Here is a 26817-nt window from a genome sequence, read left to right as displayed (position 1 = left end):
TCATTTATCACAAGACCATCTAGGAAAGTGGGAGGCCAAAGGGCCTCCCACTTTTAAATGCAACAACTTGCCTGTGGTCCCTTGGGGTGGACTCCAGCACTACAGTGCTAACTGACACTAGGAACCGGGAAGAGCGGGTGTGGAGGAGGGTGGAGGAGGGGGCAGCCCGGGGCTAGGGTGGGCCCGGTGGCCGAGCATCTGCCTAACACAGAAAGCCCCGAGTTCAGATCTCCAGCACTGCCAAAGTAACACATCGCAAAACCTCCAAGCCACACACACAACAAGACCAGGAAGCTCAAATGACAAAACAGACATTGCAAAATTATTATTTAGTTAAGGCAATTTAAATGTGAACTCTTACACAAAAATCTTTACATACCATTTTTGAAGTACAATACTGTAATCTTCTGGATCAACTAAAAGAGCTGGTGTCTCCCTAAAATCTGTACAGCAGAAACCTGCTTTCAGCAGGTAAGCCTATTTACAAGTAAGACCCTCTTACTCTTGTAACACTGTCCTGTTTTGTTTTAAGAGACTATACAACTCCTCCCCCTGCAGACCAGTCCGTGTCTATCATCCTAGACACAGGCCCGCGCCACAAAGAACTATTTACACGGCACTGTCATCTCTCCAATACACACCTGCCCTCCACCACCTGTGAAGGGCCCGAGGGGGCTCATGAGACTCACAGTGACAACCGCAGGCACTTCCTAAGTTCTCCGTACAAATGTTAAACGAAAGCCACGACTATTTACATTTTAAACATTCACGTGTCATCTATCTTCCAAATTAAAAACATCAATTGCTATCAGACTTACTGTGGGTTTCACAATATACTGCTTCTTAACTTTTTAATGTAAACACATGTTCTTGATTTATAAAAATTCAGAGTAAGATTACAAACTTAAGTCTTTCTGGGATAAAAAGACGGGCTTGAAATTACTTCATTCTTTTCCTCTTTTTCAAAAGTGCATCTCGAAGCGCCAGCTGGAAGAAGAAAACAAACGTATTTCTCTGGTCTGTAAGGAAGGATCTTGGTGCTATGGGCTGATAGGCTGTCTAAATCAAACAGGAAAGTAGATCTTTTACAAGTATTTTTTCTTTTTTAAGATCACATACATTCCACTAGCAGAGGTATATACAGACCACGTCAAGATTTTTTTCAGTAACTCCTCCCAAACCAAAATATTAAAAATATTCAAGAATAAACTCAAATTTTCCAAAGTTAGGTTAGTCGTGGGGCTTGAACTCTAGGCTTCGACCCTGTCCCTGAGCTCTTTGCTCAAGGCCAGCTCTCTACCACTTGAGCCACAGCACCACTTCCCGTTTTCTGCTGGTTAACTGGAATTTTATAAAAGCCTCACAGACTTTCCTGCCTGGGCTGACCTCATTGAACCTTGATCCTCAGATCTCAGCCTCCCCAGTAGCTAGGATGACAGGCATGAGCCACAGACACTCAGCCTGACCTGTAGATTTTAAAGATGTGAATTTTAGTCTATTAATTCCCACGCACTAGTTTCTTTGTCCTGAAAATGTTAAAAAATCTTTAGTGTTTCAAGTTTAACAACACAGTATCCATAACTTTTACTTAAATTTTTTTCGCATGGGGTCCTGGGGGCTCATATCTGCTACTCTACTCAGAGGAAATGGCAACTGAGAAGATTACAGTTCAAGACTAGCTTGGAAAAAATACATGAGAACCCATCTTTACAGAAGAAGCTGGGTATGGTTTGTGTACCTGTCATTCTAGCTACAGTAGAAATATAAATAGGAAGATCTCACTCCAGGTTGGCCTGGGCAAAAGGGAGACCCTATCTCAGAAATAACCAGAGCCAAAAGGGCTGGAAGCACAGCTCAAAACAGAGCACTTGGGCTGGGAATATGGCCTAGTGGCAAGGGTGCTTGCCTCCTACACATGAAGCTCTTGGTTCGATTCCCCAGCACCACATATATGGAAAACGGCCAGAAGGGGCGCTGTGGCTCAGGTGGCAGAGTGCTAGCCTTGAGCGGGAAGAAGCCAGGGACAGTGCTCAGGCCCTAAGTCCAAGGCCCAGGACTGGCCAAAAACAAACAAACAAACAACAACAAAAAAAACCAGACCCCTTGCCTAATAAGTGAGAAGCCCTGAGGTCAAACTGTAGCATCACAATAAAGAAATAGAGAAAACAATAAAAATAATTTTAAATCTCTTTTGGAGGCTGGGCACGACAGTGATCTAATGTGATGTCAGCACTTGGGGGGCTAGCAGGAGGGTCAGAAGTTGGAGGCGGGCCTGAATGACACCATAGGACTCTGTGTCAAAGTGCCATCACCACCACCCCACCCCACCCAAGCCGACAAGCAAAACGAAGCCCTCAAGACAGACACAGGAAGGTTTTGCAAAAGGACACATACAGAAAGGACAAGAGAACTGCGTTTCATAAAGTAGGTATCAAAGCTAGGTCTAATTTTTTAACATCGGTCAATCCCCGTATGTTCATGGACCACAAGGCAGCCAGTTAGCACGAAGGAGCCTCCCAGGGATCTAGCTTGCTTGCCTCTGGTCACAGGAGCGACGGCCATCTCGATTGACTCCCACCTCTGCTGGGTACAGGCTGCGTGCTTCCTACCCCCAGCTCTCGTGTGTGAGAGTACAAGGCCCCATGGGGCTCAGAGGACACGGCGGTGTCCAAGGTCAAGCGCTCTTACAGCTCCTGCTACCTACATTTCAGGCTGAACTCACCTGCTTTTCTCGGAAGGAACGCTTGTGTTTTGATCGAACATTCTGGCTGTATCTCATCATCATGAAGTTCTTCTGTTTTTTCTTCTCTTTATTTGTGGAGCTGGAAAATGGATTTATTTTGGTTTTCTTCCTCACAAATTCCTTCCGGTCTGTCTTTCCAGCCTATCAGCACAAAAAGATGGACATTTGTTAACACACTTGAGAAGTTCACTAATCGGTGCAGACGTACACTCCTGTGCTAGGCTGTCAGTGGGTGCTAGGTACAGTCCTTGCTCCCTAGACTCAGCCGACAAATGGCCGCAATGACTGCGACCGAGTGCGGGGAGTTCATAATCTAGACCACTGGGATCGGAGGGGCTCTCTGGAGCCAAGTAAGCAGTTTCGTTTCACATTGTGGGGCAAAGGAAGGAAGGGTGGTGTTCCAGGAAGGCGGCACAGTGGGTGAAAAACGGAGGAGAAAGAACTGGGATGTGTACAATTACGTAGACAGGTTTTAGAATCTATAAACGGACTGCAGAAGGTAAAGGGAAACCGTGGAATGGTGCGTAAGGAAAGGTGTAGGAAGCAATGCAGTCAGGACGCAGACACAAACAGCCACAGCGTCAGAGGCCAACTCTGATTGTAAACATTTCTATTACTTTAATACATGTACCAAGCCTCCTGACGGGGCGAGTATGTCCTGTTCCTTTTCTGGGCGCTGTATCTTGCTTTGTGGGTGCATGGCTACATGTAGCTGTGAAAACTCGCCCAATACAACATCAAACACATGTGTATTCACTTCCACTTTTACAGCTCTACAGCTATGGGTACACACTTGTATGTTTTCTGTGTAAGGATTGAGGAAGCGCAACCCCACTTACCATGGCAGTTGCTAGTCTCGTCTCTTTGTCAGTCTTTGGCTTTTTATGAAGGCGCTCAATGTCCTGAAGAGACAGCAGTTCACCTCTGTGAGGGGGGAAAAGGAATTAATTATGTGGCGTGGAGGAACTCCTGTCCCTGCGGGTGCCTCGATAGCGGGTGCCCTGCCTGGAGGCCCACTGGATGCGCGTTACCTGGACTCCTCATCACTGTCCACATCGATGTACTTCCTCTTCTGTGCTTTCCCGGGGGCGGCATCCAGCTCCTTCCTCATCTGCGCCATCCAGATCTTTTGGAAGTCTTCCTGAGTTAAGACCCGACTCGTGCTGATGGCTGCGGCTTTGGCCTTGCACTCCTCCACCGGCATGCTGTTCAGCTTCTTGGTCTTCATGAAACACAAGTCACAGAGCCCTGGCTCAAGTGAGAGTTCTGAGCTCCAGCAACCCAACCTCCCCAAGGGCCCGGGCAAAAGTCCCGCCTCGGTCAACGCATGAGTGACCTCACGACTTACGATTTCTTGCTGCTCTTCATCAGAAGAGTGGTGGACATCAACCCATTCGCCATCAGCACCCTCCTCCTCCTCCTCCTCCTCCTCACTGAGGCTGGCACTCTCCCATCCATCTGCGTGAAGAAGGGGCTCAGTCACGCAGCCGCTCTCTGCTGAACACTCACACAAGTGACAACTCCGAGTCCACTGACCAACAACCGAGCAATGCTGCTAAATAAGCCACACCATTTCAGTTTAAATTTAAGGAGAACTAAGCAAGCATTGACAAATATTGACTGTCAGTCAAAACCTTACAGTCATTTGTCCTGATACTCAAAAAAGGAACAGACTCCCAAAGCTAAGTGACGCTGAACCAATGGTACCCACCAAAATTGCACTTGTGTACTGAACTTGTACTGTAGCAAGTATCTGATTAACATCCAAATATATTTAGATTTAGGTGAGAAAGGAGTTTCAGTTATTCAGAGAACTGAGTGTAAGATTCTGGGTGTCAAAGAGCCTTGTAGACACCTCAATAAAGTGGCTCCCCGTGACCCATAAGGCAGTGCAATAGCAGCTGTTTGCTCTTCGGTCTATTTACAACTACGCCTGACAGGGTGTCTAGGTTTGCCATGTAACAGTGAGATAAAGTGAGCCTTCAGGTCTATTTACAACTACGCCTGACAGGGTGTCTAGGTTTGCCATGTAACAGTGAGATAAAGTGAGCCTTCAGGGTCCGAAGGTGCAGTACAGAAGGAAAGGAACAGGAATGGAAAGGAAAAAGAACAGGAGAGAGAGGAAAGCAAAGGAAAATGAACCTTCATCATTGTCAGCATTCTCTTCTTTGTCAACTTCTAGGACCTCAGCTCCTGGAATGTAATCTTTGGCATCTAATTCTCCATATTCCTGTATTCTTGCTTCTGCAGAGGCTTCTGTAGGTTTACCCTAAAGGAAGAAGGAGGGCAAACCATGTAATCATTGGTAGTACTGTCCAGAATTTTGAATTCTTGGAGGATAGTCATTAAAAAAAATGGAAGCAATCAAATTATAAGAAGCCTGCTTATGTCTCTGACCAAACTAAATCCATCTAGAATGCTGTCCACTGATTTCCTCATTCTTTTCTCATCAAAATTCAGACATTTGTAGTTATGGAATGAAGTATCACCTCTGTTACATACATCTACCCTCCTCGTTTGATAGAGATGGAAGCTGGCTGGGGACGTGGTCAATGCAGGCCTCAGAGCTTCCGGTCTGCTAGCAGCATCTAAAGCTTTTCAGGTACATGTAAGGGTCACAGCTTCATGCTTGCTAGGCAGGTGCTCTGCTGCCGAGCCACACCTCCGGCCTCTTTTGCTTTAGTTTGGCAGTCTCATGTGTTTGCCTACGCAGGCCTTGATCGTGATCATTCTCACGTAGCTTGATGACAGGTGCATGCCACCTTGTGCCACACTGAAAAGGGGTCGTGCTAACTTTTTTTTGTGTGCTGGCTGGCCTCAAAGTGCAATCCTCCAGATCTTTGTTTTTAGGAGGGCTGGGATTACATGCTTGAGCCATGGCACCTAGCTGGGACTGTATCCTTTAGGCCAAAAGAAGGATGTCTCACCTACCCGAAATTTCTTCTGCAACATCTGAGGATTCAGTGTCCGGAAGAGCTGAATCAAAGTTCTAGCAGACATCATTACATCTATAAAATAACACTTTTGGTGAGAAATTATGGAGCAAAAAGACCATAGTGAGGTAAAAATGAGTCACAAGGAAATCCTTGGCCTACTGAAAGTAACATACAACTTACTCTTATCTTTGTGTGTCTTATATTGAACCAGGTCTTGAAGAAGGTCTTCAGTCATGGCTAGAGGACATCGAGCTGTTATCTCTTTTATAGCATTGATTCTAGAAAAGGAAAACTGAATTAAAAAAATAACAAGAGAGCAATTCTATGTGGGTTAACCTAAGAAAATGAAAGCGAAGGGAATACAAGTTGGGTTTTAAAATGACAGCATGGTGAAGAATGTGAGAGTGGTAGCCTAAAACTTTTAGTCAGGCAGTGACTGCCATTACCTTTTCTCACAGAGGAAGGTACACTGTGAAATGGCAAGGCAGCATCTGCTGCTAGCCCAAAGGAGGGAAGGACTAGGTCAGGTAAGAAGGATTATAGGTCTTCAAGCTTTTCCAAGGATCATAAAATGTAATTGGTTAACGTGTCACTTTCTCCTAAGGACAGTTTAGATGATCCTTGAATCGGGCTGACTCTATTCTGCAGTCTTGCGGCTTTTACTCAGGGCCTCAGCGCTATCCTTGACCGTTTTTGCTCAAAGCTAGCGTTCTGCCACTTGAGCCACAGCTCCACTTCTGGCTTTTTGGGTAGCTAACTGGAGATAAAGAGTCTCATGGCTTGTTTGTCCAAGCTGGCTTTGAACAGAATCCTCAGCCTCCTGAATAGCTAGGAATACAAGTGTGAGGTACCGGTGCCCAGCAGTACTTACTCTGTAAGTGGTTTTGAATTAATCAGAAAGGCCACTGAACTGCCCTCAAATCACAATGATTCACTATTAAATCATTTGTGACACGTAAGATATATTCATAGTGAGAGGAGAGAAAAATAGATTGTCCAACAATTCTTCGTATAGAGTAAAATTGTAAAAAGACAAATAGCTGATTAGTAGGAAAAGTGCCCTTCTCTGGTTCTTTCCTAAAATTCTGACCAGTATAATAAAAGCAGGTGTCAGTGGCTTATGCCTGTAATCCTAGCTACTCAGATGTGGGAGACTTAAGGATTGAAGACAACCCAAGCAGAAAAGTTTACTAGATGTCATCTCCAAAATAATTAGAAAATACAAAGTGACCTACAACTAAAACCCCTTAATGCAACTACTTAAAGATAATAAGAATGAGAAAATAAACAAAATCAAAAAAGACTGGTTTGGAGGCATGGCTCAAGTGATAGAGCACCAGCAGAGCAAGTGCAAGTCCTGAGTTCAAACCACGGCGCATGTGTGTTACATGTTTACTACGCCCACCATGTTGTTCTACATACCCCACAGTCATGACTTCCCCTGAGTTCTTGTCAGTGACGAAGTTGTTAGCCACAGTCATGAGCAACGACTGAATGATCTGCACGAGAGCGAGAGAAGAAGTGAGTGCAAGTGGCGTGCCTGGGCCCAAAGACGAGGCTGGAGAAACAGCACCTGCCTTCAGTTCCAGAGCTGGAAGCAATCAAACCCAAGGGCATCACAGATGGAAAAATTTCCTTGGGGTTCAGTCTCCAGGGTCACACTCAGGTTAAATCCTACTCTCCTATATTCCAATGCTCTTACTCAATAGAAGGAATGATAGCTTTGAAAAATAATTACTGTAAACACACACACACACACACACACAGTTTTTGAACTGTATTTGAACACAGGGCCTCATACTTGCCCTATCTCTTGAGCCACGCTACCCCACCCCAACCCCCATTTTGGATAGGATCTCTTGCCTTTTGCCCAGGCTGGCCTTGAACTTTGATCTCCTTAATCTTTGTCTCTCAAGTAATTGTGATAAGGCATGAGCCACTCCTGCCTTAATAATATTCGTGACCTCTTCTGGTCCTAACATTGTCACTGCACAAGTCAGAATTTTCAAAAGAAATTTAACTTTCCATGAACTGTGCAAATGAGATTTTTCAATTTTTGTCAATCATGGGGCTTGAACTCAGGGCCTGGGTGCTGTCCCTGAGCTCTACCACACAGTGCCACTTCCAATTTTCTGGTGGTTCATTGGAGATCAGGGTCTCAGGGACTTTCCTGACCGGTTGGGCTTTGAACTGCACTCCTCAGCTCTCAGCCTCCTGAGTAGCTAGGATGACAAGTGTGAGCCACTGGCACCTGGCACAACCCAACTTCTTAACAACAGGAAATCTAAAGTAGACAGATCTTGGCTCAGGCATGTACTCAGTTGAGAAACAGGACTCTACCTTAAAAATACCTAGTGAAAAACAACACAGCTGGAGGCATAGCTCAGAAGTCCTTCACCAGTCTGACAAGTTCAAGGGCCTCAGTTCAAACCCCAATACTACTGGGGGAGGGGGAGGGGGAGGGGGAGGGGGAGGGGTGGCATGGCGCTGGCTGTGTGGACTAGGTCCCCAAGTCAGGTTAGCAGTTCTCACCTCTGGGGGAACAAGCTGGTGAGTGGCTTGGGCCACAAACAGAGGATCTTTGTTACTTCTGAAAACGTAAAAGAGAAGAAGAGGTGCTGTAATGGCTGTCTCTCAGGACCCAACCCATTGCTACTGTGGCTTCCTCTGCCTGGCTGCATGGCTCCCTTGAGCCTCCTCAAGCCCCTACCTTAGCAATGTCCCTTCCTCACCACACACTCTTAATACAGAGCATGAGCACATCAACTCTACAAGGGTAAGGGCTCTGTGTTAAAGTCACTGTGCAGTTCCTAGTCTGGTGCAGTGCGCCAGAGAAGTCACTCAGTGGTGAATGAACGAATAAGTGCAAATCAAGATTTACACGTATTCTCTATTCAAAGGGGCAGCAGAGTTACTATTTAGCACAAGAGAGTAGCCTTTAGTGAGTAGCTTGCTCTTCTTTTTTTCTTTCTATACTCCAAAGCATTCATGTGAGGAAGTATGGAAAATACTTAGTCCAGTGCTTGGTTCATGTCCATTGCTTTCCTAACCTGGGTAGAGTCTAAAGGCAAAGAGCATCTTTTTTCCTGCTCTGATGTTTTTAATTGGCTTTGCTACACATGTAAGGGCAATGAGAACAATTATGATCAAGTTATGATAAAAAGTGAAACTTCTATCATTTTCCTGTCAGGCCTAGGGCTTGAACTCAGGGCTTAGGCACTGTCCCTCAACTTCTTCTGCTCAAAACTAATGCTCTAGCATGTGAGCCACAGTGTCACTTCTGGTTTTCTGGTAGTTAACTGGAAGTTAAGAGTTTCATGGACTTTCCAGACTGGTTTTCAACAGCAACTCTCAGATTTCAGCCTCCTGAGTAGCTAGGATTACAGGCACAAACCACGGGTGTCCTGTTATACTTCTATAATTTTTTGTTTTGTTTTGTTTTTGCCAGTCCTGGGGTTTGAACTCAGGGCCTGAGCTTCTTTTTGCCCAAGGCTAGCACTCTACCACCTGAACCACAGCGCCACTTCCAGCTTTTTCTATATATGTAGTACTGAGGAATCAAACCCAGGGCTTCATGTATATGAGACAAGTACTTTACCACTAGGCCATATTCCCAGCCCCACTTCTATAATTTTTTATATTACACAAGTAGAGACATCCACTTTTCATTGCTACTACTTTGAAAACCAATAGTTTCTTACAGTTAATGAGCAGAACAACGAATCCACTACCAATTCTAGAAAGAATGCTACAGGAATGCTGAACTCCTAACTCGTTAGTGAGTCCAAAGTAACAGACTAGATGGTATTCTAATGTGAGGGCCACTAAAAGAACAGGCAAGTGGGTACCTTACCTCTCTGGTGGGGCTGCAAGATCCTTTGCACAAAGAGATAGAAGTTGAAGAGAAAAAGCTGTGGGCAAAAAAATACACAAACTTCATTATTTATGAAACGGAGACATGGCTTCACGTTTCCATAATGGAACTCTATCACCAAGATCAACTAATTGGGAATTATTTCTCACTTTTCTTCAGTTTCTGTAAGTAGTCATGTAAAAAGATGACTCAATTTGTTTTCTTAACCAAGAGCAGGAACTCTCTCAACTGATCCTATACTGTTCTTTTTCCATCTAAAGGAAGAAAAAAGTAAATAAAGGGGCTGCGGATATGGCCTAGTGGCAAGAGCGCTTGTCTCTTATACATGAAGCCATGGGTTGGATTCCCCAGCACCACATATACAGAAAATGGCCAGAAGTGGCACTGTGACCCAAGTGGCAGAGTGCTAGCCTTGAGCAAAAAGAAGCCAGGCACAGTGCTCAGGCCCTGAGTCCAAGCCCCAGGACTGGCAAAAAAAAAAAAAAGAAAAGAAAAAAGTAAATCAACAAAGAATAAAGGCAGAGTTAACCAAAACAACACTCTTCAACACCTGTCATTTCTGCTAGTTTAGAGATGGAAGCAAGAGTTAAATGTCAGACTACTAGTCAGTTAAGGGCTGGAGCAGACCCTATTTCAAAACCACAGGGCTGGAGAGAGCCTCTAGCAGGAATGAGGCCCTCAGTTCAATCCCTATTACTTTTGGAAAAGGAACAAGAAAAAAAAATCAACTCTGAATAGCACTAACATAATCTGACCACCAAAACACTGCCAGTCTTGATTGTATTGTCTACTAGTCCAGCTACCTTGTAGGAATTGCTCTCCATATTTTAAAGAGAAAATACTCACTTTGGAGCCTACTTACGTAAGGGTCACAAGAGTCCAGTTATAAAGGAAATGGAAACGATTAGTTTCAAGAAATGAAACCTTGGTTATGCTTTCTCAATGTTCTTCATATGGAAATAAATTTATTTTTTCCACTTCAGCCACAAAACAAAACCCGGTTGGGTCATTAGATACTTCTTCTAATGAATGGTTCGATATAAAGATGGATATCCAGCTGTTAAAACAAATATTATTTCCTTCAAACTACGCTTAAACCACCAATCACTTTTGCTTTCCCATCAAGTTCAAATTCAGTTCTGCACTGAAATAACTGCATACATTGACCTGGTGACCCTTATGGAACTACAGCCACAGAGAAAAAGCAGTGAAGAGGTAGGTTTTTCTTAGGAAATAACCATGTTCCTGTGTGTGCTTTCACTTTAAACTGGGATGTGTGTATTTACTAGCCGACTTTCTTACTTTTCAGACGAAGCTAGGTGGGTGAGGAAGCAAGGTGAGTGACAGGAAAGGGACAGGGAATGCCAGGAGGGAACCCAGGCCTTGGGCATGGTAAGCAGAGGCCCCAGAGTCTGACTCCCAGCCCCCTTCCTTTTGTTATTTTAAAAAGCTTAAGGGAAGCCACATGTTTGCAGATGCTCCAAGCAGCACTAGCCTGTCTAGCTGTTTCTTTTTGGCTTGTAGCTTTCTGCCATCCCTTTTTCCCATAAAGGCAGTGAGTGTAAAAGCAGTGTGGGGCCCATGTGCACACCTCACACGCACGCACGCACCACAAAGGGGCTCTAGCAATTAATTTAAGAGGAGAGAAAGGAAGGATTCAGCTCTGAAAACCTAATTTCCTGCCAGAGACAGCTGAAAGTCAGGAAGGCTTTGGAGGGTTAAGTAATGCGCAATGCAGTACAAGTCAGTGAAAACTGGATGGGCCAGGAAAACGGATATGGGAAATAAATACAGAAAACATAAAACAGTAATCCGTAAACTGACTATCCGCAGATGGGGAGGCTGTGTTGTTCTGCTGATTGTACAGGGATGGGCAGTGTAGGGGCTGTGCCACCTAACATGAAGGGCTCCCCTTTCACCAAGCCCACACCGACTTCGAACCCCCACAAGGGGAGCAAAGCATCCAAACCTCGTGAATCTCCACCAATCTGGAGATGAGGTTCATGAGCATCATCTTCACTTCAAACCTCTCCTTACAGCTCTCTAGCTGCTTCAGGAGTTTTTCTGCAAAATCTGGAGAAGACAAGATCACAGAAGTGCTCGGTGAGTCCATGTCCATACAGTACGGCCCAGGCAGGGGGTGGGTGACGAAATAAACCCAAGTGATCCACCAGCACCGGTGCCCAGACACTAAACACACCTCAAGGCGTGTCAAGGTTTTCAGCATCACCACCGAGACTGACAACAGATGCTCGGTGGTCCTGCTTCTGCAATGTGCTTTGAAGACCAGCAGCAGCCTGTTCACCCAGATCTTCACAGTCACGTAGACTCTCAGGCCACCCAAGCCTACTGAGTCAGAATGGGCACTTGACCCAGGTCCCCAGGTGTTTGGTGGGCACATACACATTTGAGAAACACCGAGAGCAGGTTAGCAAATGTATAGACAACGCTTAAATCTCAATGTTCACCCACAACCCCACACCAACCCAATCACAATCCTGGGGTTCAGTTCAGATTTATACATCCTCTAGCTAATTCAAATGGGCAGCCTTGTTTGAAAACTCGCGTTTCCCAAACTTCTGGATTCCACAAACTGGTGAAAGAAAAGACTAACAAGAGACTACCAATTTGCAGTGAAGTATAATGTCTTACTACTTTTGTGTTGAAAATAACACAAATCAGAGACCTGTTCATCCTTATGTTGATATAGACTGGAAATCATTCCTTGACAACATTAATTTTCTACGTCATAACCCAGTGGTAACAGCTAAGCATTTGTTGATTCCTATTAAGTGCTGAGGATCTTATTAAGTGCCCTAACAACCCTGGCAGTGGAACTAAACAGGCACAGGTTCTACCACAAGGAACTTGGATAGTCACAATTCTCTCTACCTTGAGGATCATGAATCAAGTGAATAGCTGAAAAGTTAAACACCTCTGGCTTCTTCTTTTTCTTTTGTTTCTGAAAGAAAGAATAAGAAAACGCTTTCCAATCCAAATGACGGTGATGCTATAGAACGCAATGCATTAACAAAGGCTGCAAGTGAGTCTATTAGGCTACTTAAAAGAAAAACAGGGCTGAGGGCATGGCTCAAGTGATAGTGGGCTAGTTATCTAGCAAGTACAAGGCCTTCAATCCAATCCCAGCACTACCATTCAAAACAAACCAAACCAAACACCAACCAGACAAAAATAATTTCTTAAAATGAAAAAAAAAAGGACTAGGGTATATATAGTGGTAGAATATATGCTTATTATGCAGAAGGTCCTGAGCTCAATCCCCAGCACCAAAAAGAGAAAATAAGAAAAAAAAATCCTAGATCTAAAAATAATCTAAATTGGAAAAACTTAAGATGGTTTTTATCTTTTAAGATTAAAATCTCAGAGCTGGCCTGGTGGTATAACACCTGAAATCCCAGCATTTGGGAGGATACAGTAGAAAAACTGCAAGTTTGAGGCCAACCTACAACATAGGAAGACCCTGTCTAAATAAAATTTTTTTTTAAAAAAACCAAACAAAAAACCTTGGGAATGTTCTAGCCATCAGTACTTGTGAGACTTACAAGAATTTGTAACCACAAACATTAAAAAAAACACACGGGGGGGGGCTAGGAATGGGGCCTAGTGGCAAGAGTGCTTGCCTCATATACATGAAGCCCTGGGTTCGATTCCTCAGTACCACATATATAGAAAACGGCCAGAAGTGGCTCTGTGACTCAAGTGGCAGAGTGATAGCCTTGAGCAAAAGGAAGCCAAGGACAGTGCTCAGGCCTGAGTCCAAGCCCCAGGACTGGCAAACAAACAAACAAAACACATGGGGACAAATGAGTGCTTTTTGGAGTAATTGTAATAAAATATCACATGTACTTCATTCTTTAAATTTTTTTTTTGTTTGTCAGTCTTGGGGATTGAACTCAGGGCCTGCTGTCCCTGGCTTCTTTTTGCTCAAGGCTAGCACTCTACCACTTGAGCCACAGCGCCACGTCCAGCTTTTTCTGTTTACATGGTGCCTAAGAATAGAACCAAGGGCTTCACGCATGCTAAGCAAGCACTCTACCACTAAGCCATGTTCCCAGCCCACATACTTCAGCCTTCAAATAGGACAGGTCTAACAAAGACACCATAAAAGAAACTACTATGATCAGAACAAGTAAAAGTATACTTAATCAAATTTATTTTTTTTAAGTCACAAGTTTTGCCAGGGTAAGTTTATTTATTCATTTAAAATTAGTGCTTAGACATGTCTCATGGCTCGATAACAACCTTTGAGACATCATTCAAAGTCTAAAAGCCAGAGCTTGGAAGTGGAGGTGCGGCTCAAGTGGCAGAGCAACTGCTGTGAATGAAAAGGCCAAGGGAGAACTCACAGCTCTGAGTTCAAGCCCTAGTACTAGCACTGAAAAAAGTGAGGAAGGGGAGAGCTGGGTCGCCCAAGCAGTAAGTACCTACCTTCCTACGCAGAAAGCAAGAAACCGAGTTCAAACCTTAATACTGCTCCTCTGCCCCTTCAAAAGCTGGAGCTTTTCATACACTATGAGTCCCCTGTCCTTTCTCCAGTCTCACCTTAAGCACCTTCATCGCCTTCTCCAGCTTCTTCTTGTTTTTGGCGCTCTTCTTCCCGGTGGCATACTGAACCAGCAGGTCTCTTGCTGTGGGTCCTTCATCCTAAAGAAGAAAAGGACTTCAGAAAACTGGAAACAAGGAAAATCTGCACGGAAACAATGCATGGTGTCCTCATCTATCAACAGGGGAATACTTCCAAAACTACATTTGTTCTAAAGTATGTAGTGGTTTTTGTAAAGATCTAAATGCGTGAGTACATCTACATATACTGACACTAAGAAAGCAAGCAGTAGCACATATCACTCATACAATCTGGTTATTATTTTTGCCAGTCCTAGGGCTTAAACTCAGACCTGGGTACTGTCCCTGAGCTCCTTCTGCTCAAGGCTAGCACTCTATCTTGGGCCACAGCGCCACTTCCAGCTTTTTCTGTGACTCATTGGAGATACGAATCTCACGGACTTGCCTGCCTGGGCTGGCTTCTAACAGCCATCCTCAGATCTCAGCCTCCTGAGCAGCTAGGATTATAGGTGTGAGCCATGGGCACCAGCTTCATATATACAGTTTTTAAATGAACTGTAAGTGTAAGAATTTATGGACATATGTGCATATAAAATGTATAGGAAACAATATAGGGCGAAAAAAGTCACAGTATGTGGAATTTTTCGCATCAATATACATTGCTCACTTAACACAATAAAGATGTTATCTGTCTGGATCTAGCTAGTAAAATGATAACACAACAAGGTAAGTTTATACCTATAAAAAATCTTTCTTCTAATATTTCTAAAAAGTGTGACCATATCTTTTTTGCCAGACTTGGGGCTGGAACCAGGGCCTAGGCACTGTCCCTGGCTTCTTTTTGCCCAAGGCTAGCACTCTACCACTTGAGCCAGAGCCCCACTTCCGGCTTTTTCTATTTATGTGGTGCTGAGGAATTGAATGCAGGGCTTCATGCACGCTGGGCAAGCACTCTACCATTAAGCCACATTCCTAGCCCCCTGATCATATCTTAAATCTTGGATGTGTCAATTTAAAGCTACCATTATTTCATTTTCTTTCCACACTGTGAGCTTATTTCTATGACACAATACCACCTTAATAGTATGGTGGTAGCAATAATTCTAAATTTACATAAAGCCAGTTAAACTGAAGGGATTATGAATCCAAAACTGAAGCAGAACTCAGTAAAAAAATGAGACAAATAAGTTTTTTTTTACTTGAACAGCTAAAGATTTCACAACATAAACTCAGCACAATAGGAAAACCTGAAGAACTGGCAAATGTCAAAAGATCCCTGTGTGATTAAACCAACCTCAGATTCTGAGTCGCTGTCCTGTTTCTCATCTTCATCTTTCCCAAGGAAGAATGTCAAAGCAGCCACTAATATCTAAAGATAACCAGAAAGTCTACTTAACTCAGCTTCTATCAAAAAACAAATATGTTTTATCTCTTTTCTGTTTTTTTGGGTCAGGTGTGGAGCTTGAACATAGGCCCTGAGGCTCTTTTGCTCAAGACTAGCATGCTCTACCACTTTTCCCAGCTTCACTTCGGTGTTTTTTGTTTTTTATTTCCTTGGGGGGAGGGGTACCTGGGGAAGAAGATATGTTAATTGGAGATAAGAGTCTCACAGGGACCTTCCTGCTTGGGCTGGCTTCAAACTGGGATCCTCAGATCTCAGCCTCCTGAGTAGCTAGGAGGACAGGCGTGACAGGCGTGAGCCACCAGTGACAGGCAGGACAAATACTTTTTTTGGTAGCTTATGCATATATTCACTAAAAACTGAAGAAATTCAAGGGTGTTATGGTTTCTGCTCCTTCTTCTTAATTTAGATAAGCATTTTATGGTGTCATCTGTCCTTTAAATCTTCACGGTTAGATAGTATAGCTTAGTCAAGCACATGTTTAACTTACACAAGTCCCGTGCTCAAGTTCCAACATTACGAGAATTTTTTTTTTTGCCAGTCCTGGGGCTTTAACTTAGGGCTTAGGTGCTATTCCTGAGCTTATTTTGCTCAAGGCTAGCACTCTACACCACTAAGCCACATTCCTAGAACCCCCAAAAGATTTTTAACTACATAAAATTTGCCAGGTTCTATAATCATCCTTAAGGTCGACTGTCAACTTCCACATTTCCCAAAGTCAGACATTGTAATCCTTCAAATACAAAGATCAAACACAGTCCATATAGCCGTTTACCTGTGCCCATGCCCAACAGAAGCGTGAAGAATCACAGGCAAAACATCAGCAGCTATCACCTACACAGCGTTTAGGGGCTCATAATAATTCTGACTTCTCAAGAATACTGACGACGCAGGCAAGCACAGTAGAAAGGAAGCAAGCAAGCATCAGTGAGCACTCTGCATGCCCACGCCGCTTCTTCCTCCACACCCTCGCCTCCCAGCCCCAGCAACTGACCAGCCAGTGCTTCCACGCACCTTACACGTGGGCTCACCTTGGTGATCTTTGAGAAACAGGCAGTTGTGATAACATTCACGGTTTTGGCATCATTCCTGGAGGGAAACAATGAGCGTTCTGAAGTCAGTTTTCACTCTTTCATACTGCCAGCCAAGCCGCAGACAATGACACAAAGTAACACAAGAAATACTGACATTGACATCATAGATGGCTAAATTGTGGCAAGCACTCTTGCCACTAGGCCATGTTCCCAACCCCATGCTAAATCAATGAACCACAAGTGGAGCATTTAATTAGACTTTCAAACCCAGTACTGGAAAAAAACAAAACAGGAAGAAACACCATAAAGTGTTTTTTAAATGATAATTACCTCTAAGTGGAGATTATATGCAATTGAAAAAAAAAGTTTTCTAGGACAGTGAAGAGATCAACTACATGCAAAGGGGGGGAGGGCCACAGGGCTTTCACCGAGGGAGGGAATCGCTCAAAGTACACGACATGTACTCTGTGTGATAACTTGCAGATTATCATAACGAACCCCCTCTACTACTAACACATGCTACTAAAGCTTTTCTGTCTCTACTTATTCTGCAACAGTAAAGATTGCTCACAGTAAGAAAAGTTAGTAAGAACAGCAAAAGACCTGGGGCAGAGCACTGTACCAATGAGAAACACCACATACTATTTTATACAAGCAGCATGAATCGACTTCAAACTCTCCCAAGTGGCAGGCCAAGGAATACAAGGTTAGGTTAGGAGTTAGATAAATCTGGGTTTGAATTTCAGCTCTGCCTACTAATAGCTAAACTCTTATTCTATTCACTTCCCTTCTGTTTTGCTACTTATAAAATGGAATGATTCTAGACAGTTGTTCTCAACTTGCTCTGAAGGCCGACAAGGTACTACGAAGTATACATCAAAGGTACTAGGACGTGAGGTACTGAGCATCTCAGTACTTGCTCAGGAAATGCAAGTCAATGTTATTAGTTTTCTGTAGTTTTAGTTCTAATTTAATCTATGACAGAGGTATAATGAAGAGTGCAAGATTAATTAAAAAAAAAAAAAGATCCAGGGCTGGGAATGTAGCCTAGTGGTAGACTGCTCACCTAGCATGCAGGAAGCCCTGGAAGCCCTGGGTTCAATTCCTCAGCATCACATATACAGAAAAAGCTGGAAGTGTCACTGTGGCTCAAGTGGTAGAATGATAACCTTGAGCAAAAAAAAAAAAAAAAAAGCCAGGGACAGTGCTCAGGCCCTGAGTTCAAGCCCCAGAGCTGGGCAAAAAAAAAAAAAAAAAAAAAGAGAGAGAGAGAGATCGATCCATTTCTCAAGAGGAAAATGGATGTATCTATTACCAGATGTTTCTTCTGTAAAGTGCGATCATCACATCCAAAGACATCTTGGCTGCAGTGGCATTGCTGTCTCTTAGCATGGTGTACATGAAATTCTGTAACACCTGAACAACAGGAGAAAGAGAAGACTTGATATAATACAATATCTTGCTGTGCAATGCAGCAAACAGGAAAAACAGAACTTACTATATTCACTTTATTGTTTTTGTGTTTTGCATTTATGTTCTTGATGTCAGTCACAATATGTGTGTATAAAGTCTGAGAAAAAGAAACAGAACATACACACCAACTCTAATCTGACCATGCTAAATTTAGAGCAATGTACAAGATTCAATTTCATCCACTTTCATTCCACCAGAGACCAAAAATAAGCAAACAAGGAAACAAAAAGCAGCCAGAAAGGAAAAACTGCTCTCAAAAGATTAACACAGAATTACCTTATGACTCAGTAATTGCATGAGTAGTTTATATACCAAAGAGTATGAAACCCTTATTTAAAAAAAAAAAAAACAACCAAACTCATTTCCACATCAGTGTTCATACAAATATTCATGGCAACATCAATCACAATGGCCAAAAAGTAGAAATAACCAAAATGTCTATTAACTGATAAATGAATAAACAAAATAAGGTAAATGCAGATTTTTTTTAAAAAGGAAGTGACTCCATTTACTGAGCACCTTGTGGTTAATTCCGGGAATGCAAGTAGCACAGGTTCCATCTACCACCTTCAGCCTGAAGCTCAGCCCAGAAGCAAAGAGACTCTAATGTAGTACTCGTCTCCTCTTACTTTGCTAACCATTTTTAAGTTAATGAAAGTGAACTAATTCTTCCTGCTTGTTGCACAGGGCTGGGATATAGGTCAGTGGTTGAGTGCTTGCCTATCAAGTACAAGACCTTAGGTTTGAGTCCCAGCACCACAAGAAATTTTGTTTCATAAGCCTTCAAGCTCCTGGTTTTATACAGGTAAACTTAAAGTCATGGATAAATTTTAATAACAAAAGCTAGTTTTATTGTGCAGAAGGGTATAGAATGAGTATTCATGCCCTGACTGAGTTGTAGAAAGCTTGGGTTCTGGAGCCTGACAGCCAATCAGAGGCGCTGTGTAACCCAGAACAAGTTACTCCATCTCTGTTCCTCAGACTTTTCATCTGTGAAATACTAATGGCAATCACCATCATCCCTTTGTGGGGTATTTGTGAATAAACAAATTAATACACAGAAACCAAGAATAGTATCTGGCATACAGTAGGCACTCAGTAATTAGCCACGAATACCATATTGCATGCACACAATAGTGGAGCTTTTGTCTACTGAAACTATTCTTAATTATAGCCAACGTAAAGTAGAGTTCAAGGGCCTCCGAACGCTACCGGACAGAATGAGATGCAGGAAGGAATGCTTTGCTCTTTACCTTTCGCAGGAGCTTATCATGGCAACGAAGAAGTTCAAAGAAGAGCTCCAGCAAACTTGATGGATTGATGAGGTTCTTATTTCTCAGCAAGATCAAAGCTTTGCAGAATGTCTCAGAACAGAAAAAAATCCCCACTAAGACAATGGTAATGTTAATCCAATGAGAAAATGCAGTACAAATATTCCAAACAGCTTTCTGCCTTTTACTAACATGAGGCACCATTTTAAGTAGCAGGACAGTTTCTGGGCAGGGGGTTAAGTGTATTCCTATAATTATGACATTCAGGAGGCTGAGGCAGCCAGAGGAGCTCAAAGCCAACTGGAGCTACATAGTGACACTCTATCTCAAAAAAAAAAAAAAAAAAAAAAAAAGAGGAGAAGCTGGGTTCTAATGGCTCACACAACTCTAACGAATTCAGAGGCTAAGATCAGGAGGATCCCAGTTCAAGGGTGGTCTGAGCAGAAAAGTTCAAGCGACTCCTTCTCAGTGACTGCTGAGGCCGGTGGGGTAGCATAGTTACAACAGGAAGTTCAATGCAGTTTGACAAGTCAAGACAAGAAGCCAAACACAGGTGACATACCCAGGGAAATACCCAGGCAGGAAACGAGACCTAATCTCAAAAATCACAGCAAAACCAGGCTGGAGGTATGGCTATTCAATGGTAAGAATGCCTGCTTTGCAAGCACAAGGCCTGCGTTCAAATCCAAGTACCATATAAAAAAGGAGGGATAACAGTCTCTCCTTTTCCTGGGATCCAAATAAGATATATATCTGTGAGACAGGAATAGGACTGTAAGTTCTAAGTGAGGGAAGGGCAATGTGACAGCAGACTGTTTTCTTTTGTGGGGAAAGACCAGGAAAACTCCTCAGCCAAGTGGTCACAATTTGACCAGAAAGTAATAAGGCTCAAAAAGAAGTTAGTAACAAGTACTTCAACAGGAAATTACACCGCGAAGGAAACAGAAATCTAAGTTCGATTCTTACTATTAAATAGGTAAGTTAACTATCACATATTTATAGATTTTCATTTCTCTCACCAAAAAATGTTTTAATTCCTGTCAGCAGGAAAAAGTAGACAGAAACTGAGAAAGGATTCCACAAGTTCTCCCCCAAAAGCAGGAAAACAAATTAGGTAGAAAGAAAAGCCAATATAGCAAATCTTATCTCAAAATAAACATTCATTTATTCTAGCTAGTACTCGTGTTTGAGCAAAGGGCTACAAGCAGCTTGCTTGGTAGGATAGGACTCTACCACTTGTGCCACACCTCCAACCAACACATTAATGAAAAACAAACAACATAGGTCCCTAGACCATTTTGGTCACTTCCTGCCAGCTGTACAAACTTAAGTGGCAAAGTACCTAGTTACCAAGCAAGAGGACCTGATTTCAAATCCCAGTACTACCCAAATAAATAAAAACTGGACACCGGTGGCTCATGCCTAAACCCTAGCTACTCAAGAGACCAAGATCTAAGGATTGTGGTTTGAAGCCAGCCCCAGCAGGAAAGTCTGAGACTCCAATTAACTACCAAAAAAGCTGTAAGCAGAGCTGTAGTTCAAGTGGAGTGCTAGCATTTAGTAAAAAAGCTCAGGAACAGTGCTAGGCTTTGCATTCAAGCACCAGGACTGGCACAAAATTAAAAAAAAAGAATAAAGCCTTCTAACTGATTGAGTTTGAAATCCCTGTGTTGTCAAAACTCATGCCTCTATCAGGTAAAAAACTACGGCTTATAACCTAGGCTTGGCTGAGATGGTATTTTCCTTTTGGGCCTAGTTAAATGAATGAAATTCTAGTTACCAGTCATGGTGACATTCGCCTGTAGTCCCAGTTACTCGGGATCATTTGAGCCAACACTGCCAGGCTAGTCTCAAAACAAACAAACAAACAAACCAAAAAACCCTAGAGAAGTATAAAAGTGATACAATTAGGGCTGGGAATATGGCCTAGTGGTAATGTGCTTGCCTCCTATATATGAAGCCCTGGGTTCGATTCCTCAGCACCACATATATAGAAAAAGGCCAGAAGCGGCCCTGTGATTCAAGTGGCAGAGTGCTAGCCTTGAGCAAAAAGAAGCCAGGGACAGTGCTCAAGCCCTGAGTCCAAGCCCCAGGACTGGCAACAAAAACAAAACAAACAAACAAAAATGATACAAAAAGCCTGGAAAATGTAAGAATACAGATTTTGCAAGTTTTGAATAGAGGATAAACACTTTTGTGATGGCAATTTATCTGTGTGAGAGGCTGCTGTAATGCTGTTGGAAAGACAGGTGTACTCCACTTGAAAATGTCTTAGCTGGGCCGCTTGGACACAGAGCCTGATCCATTACAAGGATCCATGGGAGTGTGCTCTCCGGAACAAGCACACAGGGCAGAGGAAAGATAAGCTCACCGACAATGTGTCCTTGAGGTGACTAGGCTATTACTGCACACATGAGCACAGCATCATTTTGCTAAGCCAAGAACTGCTCTTACCATGCGAAGATCTGGATCCAAGACGGTATGGTTATAGGAGAGAAGTTCTTTCAGCTCTTGAGGGAAGTTACTTAGGTGTTCTGGATAGCAGTGGCCGATCTGTAACAAAGCAAAGACGCTCCCGAAGTTTCCCTTTATCTCTCTCTAATTCAGATGCACAGGTTTAGATGTTCTGCAAAAGTAGAAGAAAAAGCTTTATTTCATAGAAGTAGATGGGTTTGAAGAGCCAGTCTTTCCTATAGGCTAATGTCTCCTAACTATGAGAATACAAGTTTTCTGGAAACTCCAGTTTTTAAAAAAATATTTGTGACACGATTGAGAACTTACTTCTATGATGAATTGGAAGAAGAAAATCAAAGCCTGACAGTTTTGCTCTGACTGGCTTTGTGAAAAAATATAGCAAAATTGCATGACAATATACTACAGGAAGAAAATGAAATCTGCAATAAGGGAAAGCTTTACTAAAACATGAAGTTTCCACTCTAGAATGGAATGAAGTTAAATATCATTGAAAAAACAGTTGCAGACTGTGTGACACTGAGTTTTGTTTCATTCAGAAATCATCTTCTTACCTGTGCCAGAAACATCACCAGTTCTGCCAGTTCTTTGCTGGGTTTATTCGGTTGTAACTTGAAAACCTCCACATTGGATTTGTAGTGGTTATACTGCTGGTGAAACTGTAGAGAAATCAAATTTAAGTCTGTTATGTTCTACTATATGACTAAGCATAGGATAAAAATCTCCTCAGTAAACCAAGTGTTTGATAAGAGCCTAGAGAAAAAGCTTTGAATGAGTATACAAACATGTTTCTTTTTTCCTCATCTGCATTCTTGCAAGTGAGGTTAAAAAGAAAAAAACCTAAGCACATCATAGACAACCTGAAGACCCTTTCCTTAGGATCAGAAGATTTGGGTGTTGAGCAAGGAATAGAAAGCAAGAGTCAAAAACTGAAGATTCTGCTCTGCCATTTATTTACTATCTATCTACCTGAGTGACAAAATGCTGTGTGTGTATGTATGGAGAGTATTCCAATCTGCTAAAAGGTAACAGCTAGAAAACATAAAGTATGTATCAACTACAAATACTCTCCAGTCAAAATCTCCCTCTTCTAAATACTCATTAAGCGTTGGTGCTGGGAAGGCAGGTGCCAGCAGCTCACACTTGTAATCCTAGCTACTTAGGAGGCTGAGAGAGAGCTCAGGATCCTGGTTCCAAGTCAGTCCAGACAAAAAAGTCTAAGCCAAAAGTAGAGGTATGACTCAAGTGGCAAAGTACCAGCCCGGAGCGAAAAAGCCAAGGGACAGTGCCCAGGCCCTGAGTTCAAGTCCCGGTACAGGCACAGACACCCATATGCATACATGCGCATGATTTTTATGCAAGCGTTCTAGATATGGATATGTTGGGAGCCAGGGGCATCAGACATTTGGAAGTATCGATCGCTTCCTCCTTCAACTCAGCAGTTGCCCGGACGTTTAATCCTGACATCGACCCACCCTTAGTTTAACGGGGCAGCCAGCGAGCCCGTGCTTGCCAGGTAGCTACTCTTTGCACGTCTGGTGTGTGTTCTCGTGGCTGTGGCTGCTGTTGTGCTTTGGATCCATCCCAGGGCCTTGTGCGTGTCAAACAAGCATGATGTGGATGAGCTACATAGGAGCAGCTTCGTGGGTCATCATCAGCCCAGCTGGGGACGCGGTGCGGGCCCAGGCTTGGCCCTCCGCGCCTGCAGCTATCGCGCGGCGCCCCGGGCCCAAGGCCCCTCCGGCCTCGTGACCCCCCGGCCTGCCTGGCCCCGCGGATCCCCGGGCCCCTGCGGCCTCCCCGGGCCCCTCTGGCCTCCCCGGCCCCCAGGGCCCCTCCAGGCCCCCCGGGCCCCTCCGGCCTCCACGGCCCCGCGGCCCCCCGGGCCCCCCCGGCCTCCCCGGCACCCCCCCCCCGGCCTCCCCGGCCCCGCGGGGCCCCCCCCCGCCTCCCCGGTCCCCCGGACCCCCCCGGCCTCCCTGGCCCCCGGCACCCCCCCCCCCCGGCCTCCCCGGCCCCTCAGGCCCCCCCCCCGGCCTCCCCGGCCCCGCGGCCCCCCGGCCTCCCCGGGCTCCCCCCCCCGGCCTCCCGGCCTCCCCGGCACCCTGGCACCCCGGCCTCCCCGCTCCTCCCCCCACCTCCTCAGCGTCAGCCGGCGGGTCGCGCTTGATCAGGTTCTGGAGCTGTGGCAGGTTGCTGGGCAGCTTGTTGTTGTGCCTGCTCGACGTGGTGGCGGCTCGCGGGCAAGGACGCCTCCCAGATCCCGAAGACCCGGACGAGCGGACCCGGCCTTCCGCAGCCCGCGCCCAGGGGGTGAAGGAAACCGGGGGACACCGACCCGGACGCCGCCCCCGCCCCCTCGGCCGCGCTCCCGCCGCGTGCTCACCCGGCGTCCACCCCACCGCCCTGAAGCGGCCCGACCTTTCCCTCCTGTGCGGGCGCAGGGAGCGTGGCTGGAGGAGGCGGGATCTCATTCCGGGCCATCTTGCGCACAGCCACGGGAAAAGAAAACAACACGCTTGGGCCGCCACCAACCCCGTGCAGTGGCTGTTCCTCCGCCCCAGCCGGGCTGCGGTGTTGGACTTCGACGGCCACGGAACACTGACGGCCCATGCCACCCGCCCACGGTCTGCCCACGGCCCATCCCACCCGCCCACGGTCCGCCCACGGCCCATCCCACCCGCCCACGGTCCGCCCACGGCCCATCCCACCCGCCCACGGCCGATCCCACCCTCCCGCGGCCCGTCCCACCCGCCCACGGGAAGCCCTCACCAGCCGCGAGGCGAGCGTCAGGCAGCTGCCTGGGGGAAACAACTGTTTGTTTCCTTACCTGAGTTTTGCCAGTCCTGGGGCTTGAACTCTGGCCCCGGGTGCCGTCCCGAGCTGCTTTTGCTCCTGGTGAGCCGCCGTGCCACCTCCGGCTTCTTGGAGTCTCCTAGAGTTTCCTGCCCGGGCTGGCTTTGGCCTGACCCGCAGAGCTCAGCCTCCCCAGCGGCAAGGACCGCAGTGTGAGCCACGCTTGCCCGGTGCGTTATAAAAAATACCTCGAGTCACCAAAATGTGGCTGGAGAGTCACACGCGAGCCCTTCAGCAAACTTCAATGCAGCATCACGTAAGTGCAAGACACGAGGCTAAGGGGGGGATGCCCTACCTTTCCTGCAGCACTGCGGTTGGAACTCAGGGTCCTGTTAGCCACTTGTTAGGCAGGAGCCACCGCCGAGCTCCTGCGCTACAGGTGTACAGGGATGCACAAAGGCCTGAAGGCAATGCTTCCGCACTTACCTGCTTGATCAAGACCTGGGTACATGAGCAAGCCTACGAGGCAGCTTAAAAGATAATGTCTTCCAGCTGGGCACAGAGAGGACTTGAATAAGAGGAAGAAGAGGTCTTGCTTGTTTCCAGAAATAAGAATAGGTTTCATAACGATGGTTGTATTTGAGATATGTCTTGAAGGATGTACGGGGGTTTTTAGATGAAAGGGATACATAGAGGAAAAAGAGGCGATGAGGATAAGTAATAATCTCTACAAGAGCTTATCAGTATAATTTATTTAAAGAGATTTTGGGACTCTGGGTGCCGGTGACTCACACCTGTAATCCTAGCTACTCGGGAGGCTGAGATCTGAGGATCACACAGGTCAAAGCCAGCCTGGGCAGGAAAGTCCATGAGGCTCTTACCTCCAATTAACTACCAGAGAACCGCAAGTGGTAGAGTGCTAGGCTTGAGCTGAGAGCTCAGAGACAGTGCCCAGGCCTACAGATCAAGCCCCACGACCAACAACAACAAGGCCTACAGATCAAGCCCCACGACCAACAACAACAACAAAAATAGAGAATTTGGGGGACATAGCTGCGTGTTAAATGAGGGTGCTGACTGAAGTCAATCTCATACTATTCACATGACTTTATTATATTTGCTACGTGGAAGTACTATCTACATGATCAACTGAAGTGTTCCTTTAAGTTGGGGCTAAATATGCCCTTTATTCATCCAGGTTTGTCTACAGTAACAATATTAAGCAATGATATATTTAATGTTCTGGTTATATTTTTAGTATACTCCACGGTAAGATGAAGCACCCTTGGTTCCATCTAAAGACAACACCTCCGCTTCCCCATGAGACTTCCGCCTGCATTTTGTTTGTTTGTTTGTTTATTGGCAGTACTGGCAGCACTAGAATTTAGACTCAAGACTTTGCACCTGCTAGGCAAATGCTCTGTCATTGGAGCCATGCCTCAGACATTTTCTTTTTGCAGTCATGGGCCTTGGACTCAGGGCCTGAGCACTGTCCCTGGCTTCTTCCCGCTCAAGGCTAGCACTCTGCCACTTGGGCCACAGCGCCCCTTCTGGCCTTTTTCTATATATGTGATGCTGGGGAATTGAACCCAGGGCTTCATGTACGGGAGGCAAGCACTCTTGCTACTAAGCCATATTCCCAGCCCGTGCCTCAGACATTTTTGCTTTCGATGTTTTTCAGGTATAATACATGCTGTCCTTAGACAGCAGCCCTCCTCCTTACAACCCCTTCATAGCTAGGATTAAATTGGTGAGCCCCCCTACATAGCTTATTTGTGAGATGAAATTGAACCCCAAAACAGCAAGGAAAAAAAGCCTCTGCTTGCTATTAGGTGTTTAGATTATGCAATTAATTATGGTCAACCATAGTCGTCATCCTGTACAATAGAACATTGGGAGATATTTCTCCTGTCCAGTTCTAACCTGGTACACATTCACCTTCCTGAGTAGCTAGGATGACAGGGGTGAGCCACCGGCACCTGGCTAGAATATATTGCTAAATTGCCCACTAGGTGGTGCTCCTGTCTTTCTTTAAAATAAGAAAACAGCAGTTTGAGAAAAAAAAAAAAAAGGCACATGCAAATGAGAGACTGAGAAACTTTATCCTTGTCTTTCCTCCCTTTTCCCATACTTACTGTAACTTTGTTTTCAAAAGCCCATCTATGTCTTTCTTCAGGTCTACCAACAGGCTTAGTGGGGTGGAGATGAGTTCCTACATTACTCTTTGCTTTT

The 26817-nt window shown here is 44.9% G+C and overlaps 1 protein-coding gene across 1 annotated transcript; it reads right to left on the bottom strand.

Moving 5' to 3' along the window:
• Positions 1-227: 227 nt before the first annotated feature.
• On the bottom strand, positions 228-24273 carry LOC125345444 (protein SDA1 homolog). The gene is given in 24 exon segments (XM_048337600.1): positions 228-987; positions 2723-2884; positions 3583-3667; positions 3775-3965; positions 4092-4201; positions 4886-5012; positions 5675-5751; positions 5860-5957; positions 7102-7178; positions 8212-8255; positions 8258-8269; positions 9533-9590; positions 11523-11626; positions 12446-12515; positions 14117-14218; positions 15432-15506; positions 16571-16628; positions 17889-17989; positions 18072-18143; positions 19300-19410; positions 21772-21870; positions 22344-22481; positions 23928-24006; positions 24176-24273. Coding segments are annotated over 24 exon segments (2196 nt in total). The 3' UTR covers positions 228-939.
• Positions 24274-26817: the final 2544 nt, after the last annotated feature.

The sequence above is a fragment of the Perognathus longimembris genome, unplaced genomic scaffold (assembly GCF_023159225.1).
Source record: "Perognathus longimembris pacificus isolate PPM17 unplaced genomic scaffold, ASM2315922v1 HiC_scaffold_5663, whole genome shotgun sequence".
Taxonomy (NCBI): Eukaryota; Metazoa; Chordata; class Mammalia; order Rodentia; family Heteromyidae; genus Perognathus; species Perognathus longimembris.
Note: the sequence above shows the minus strand (reverse complement) of the source record. Positions and strands in the feature narration are given on the sequence as shown.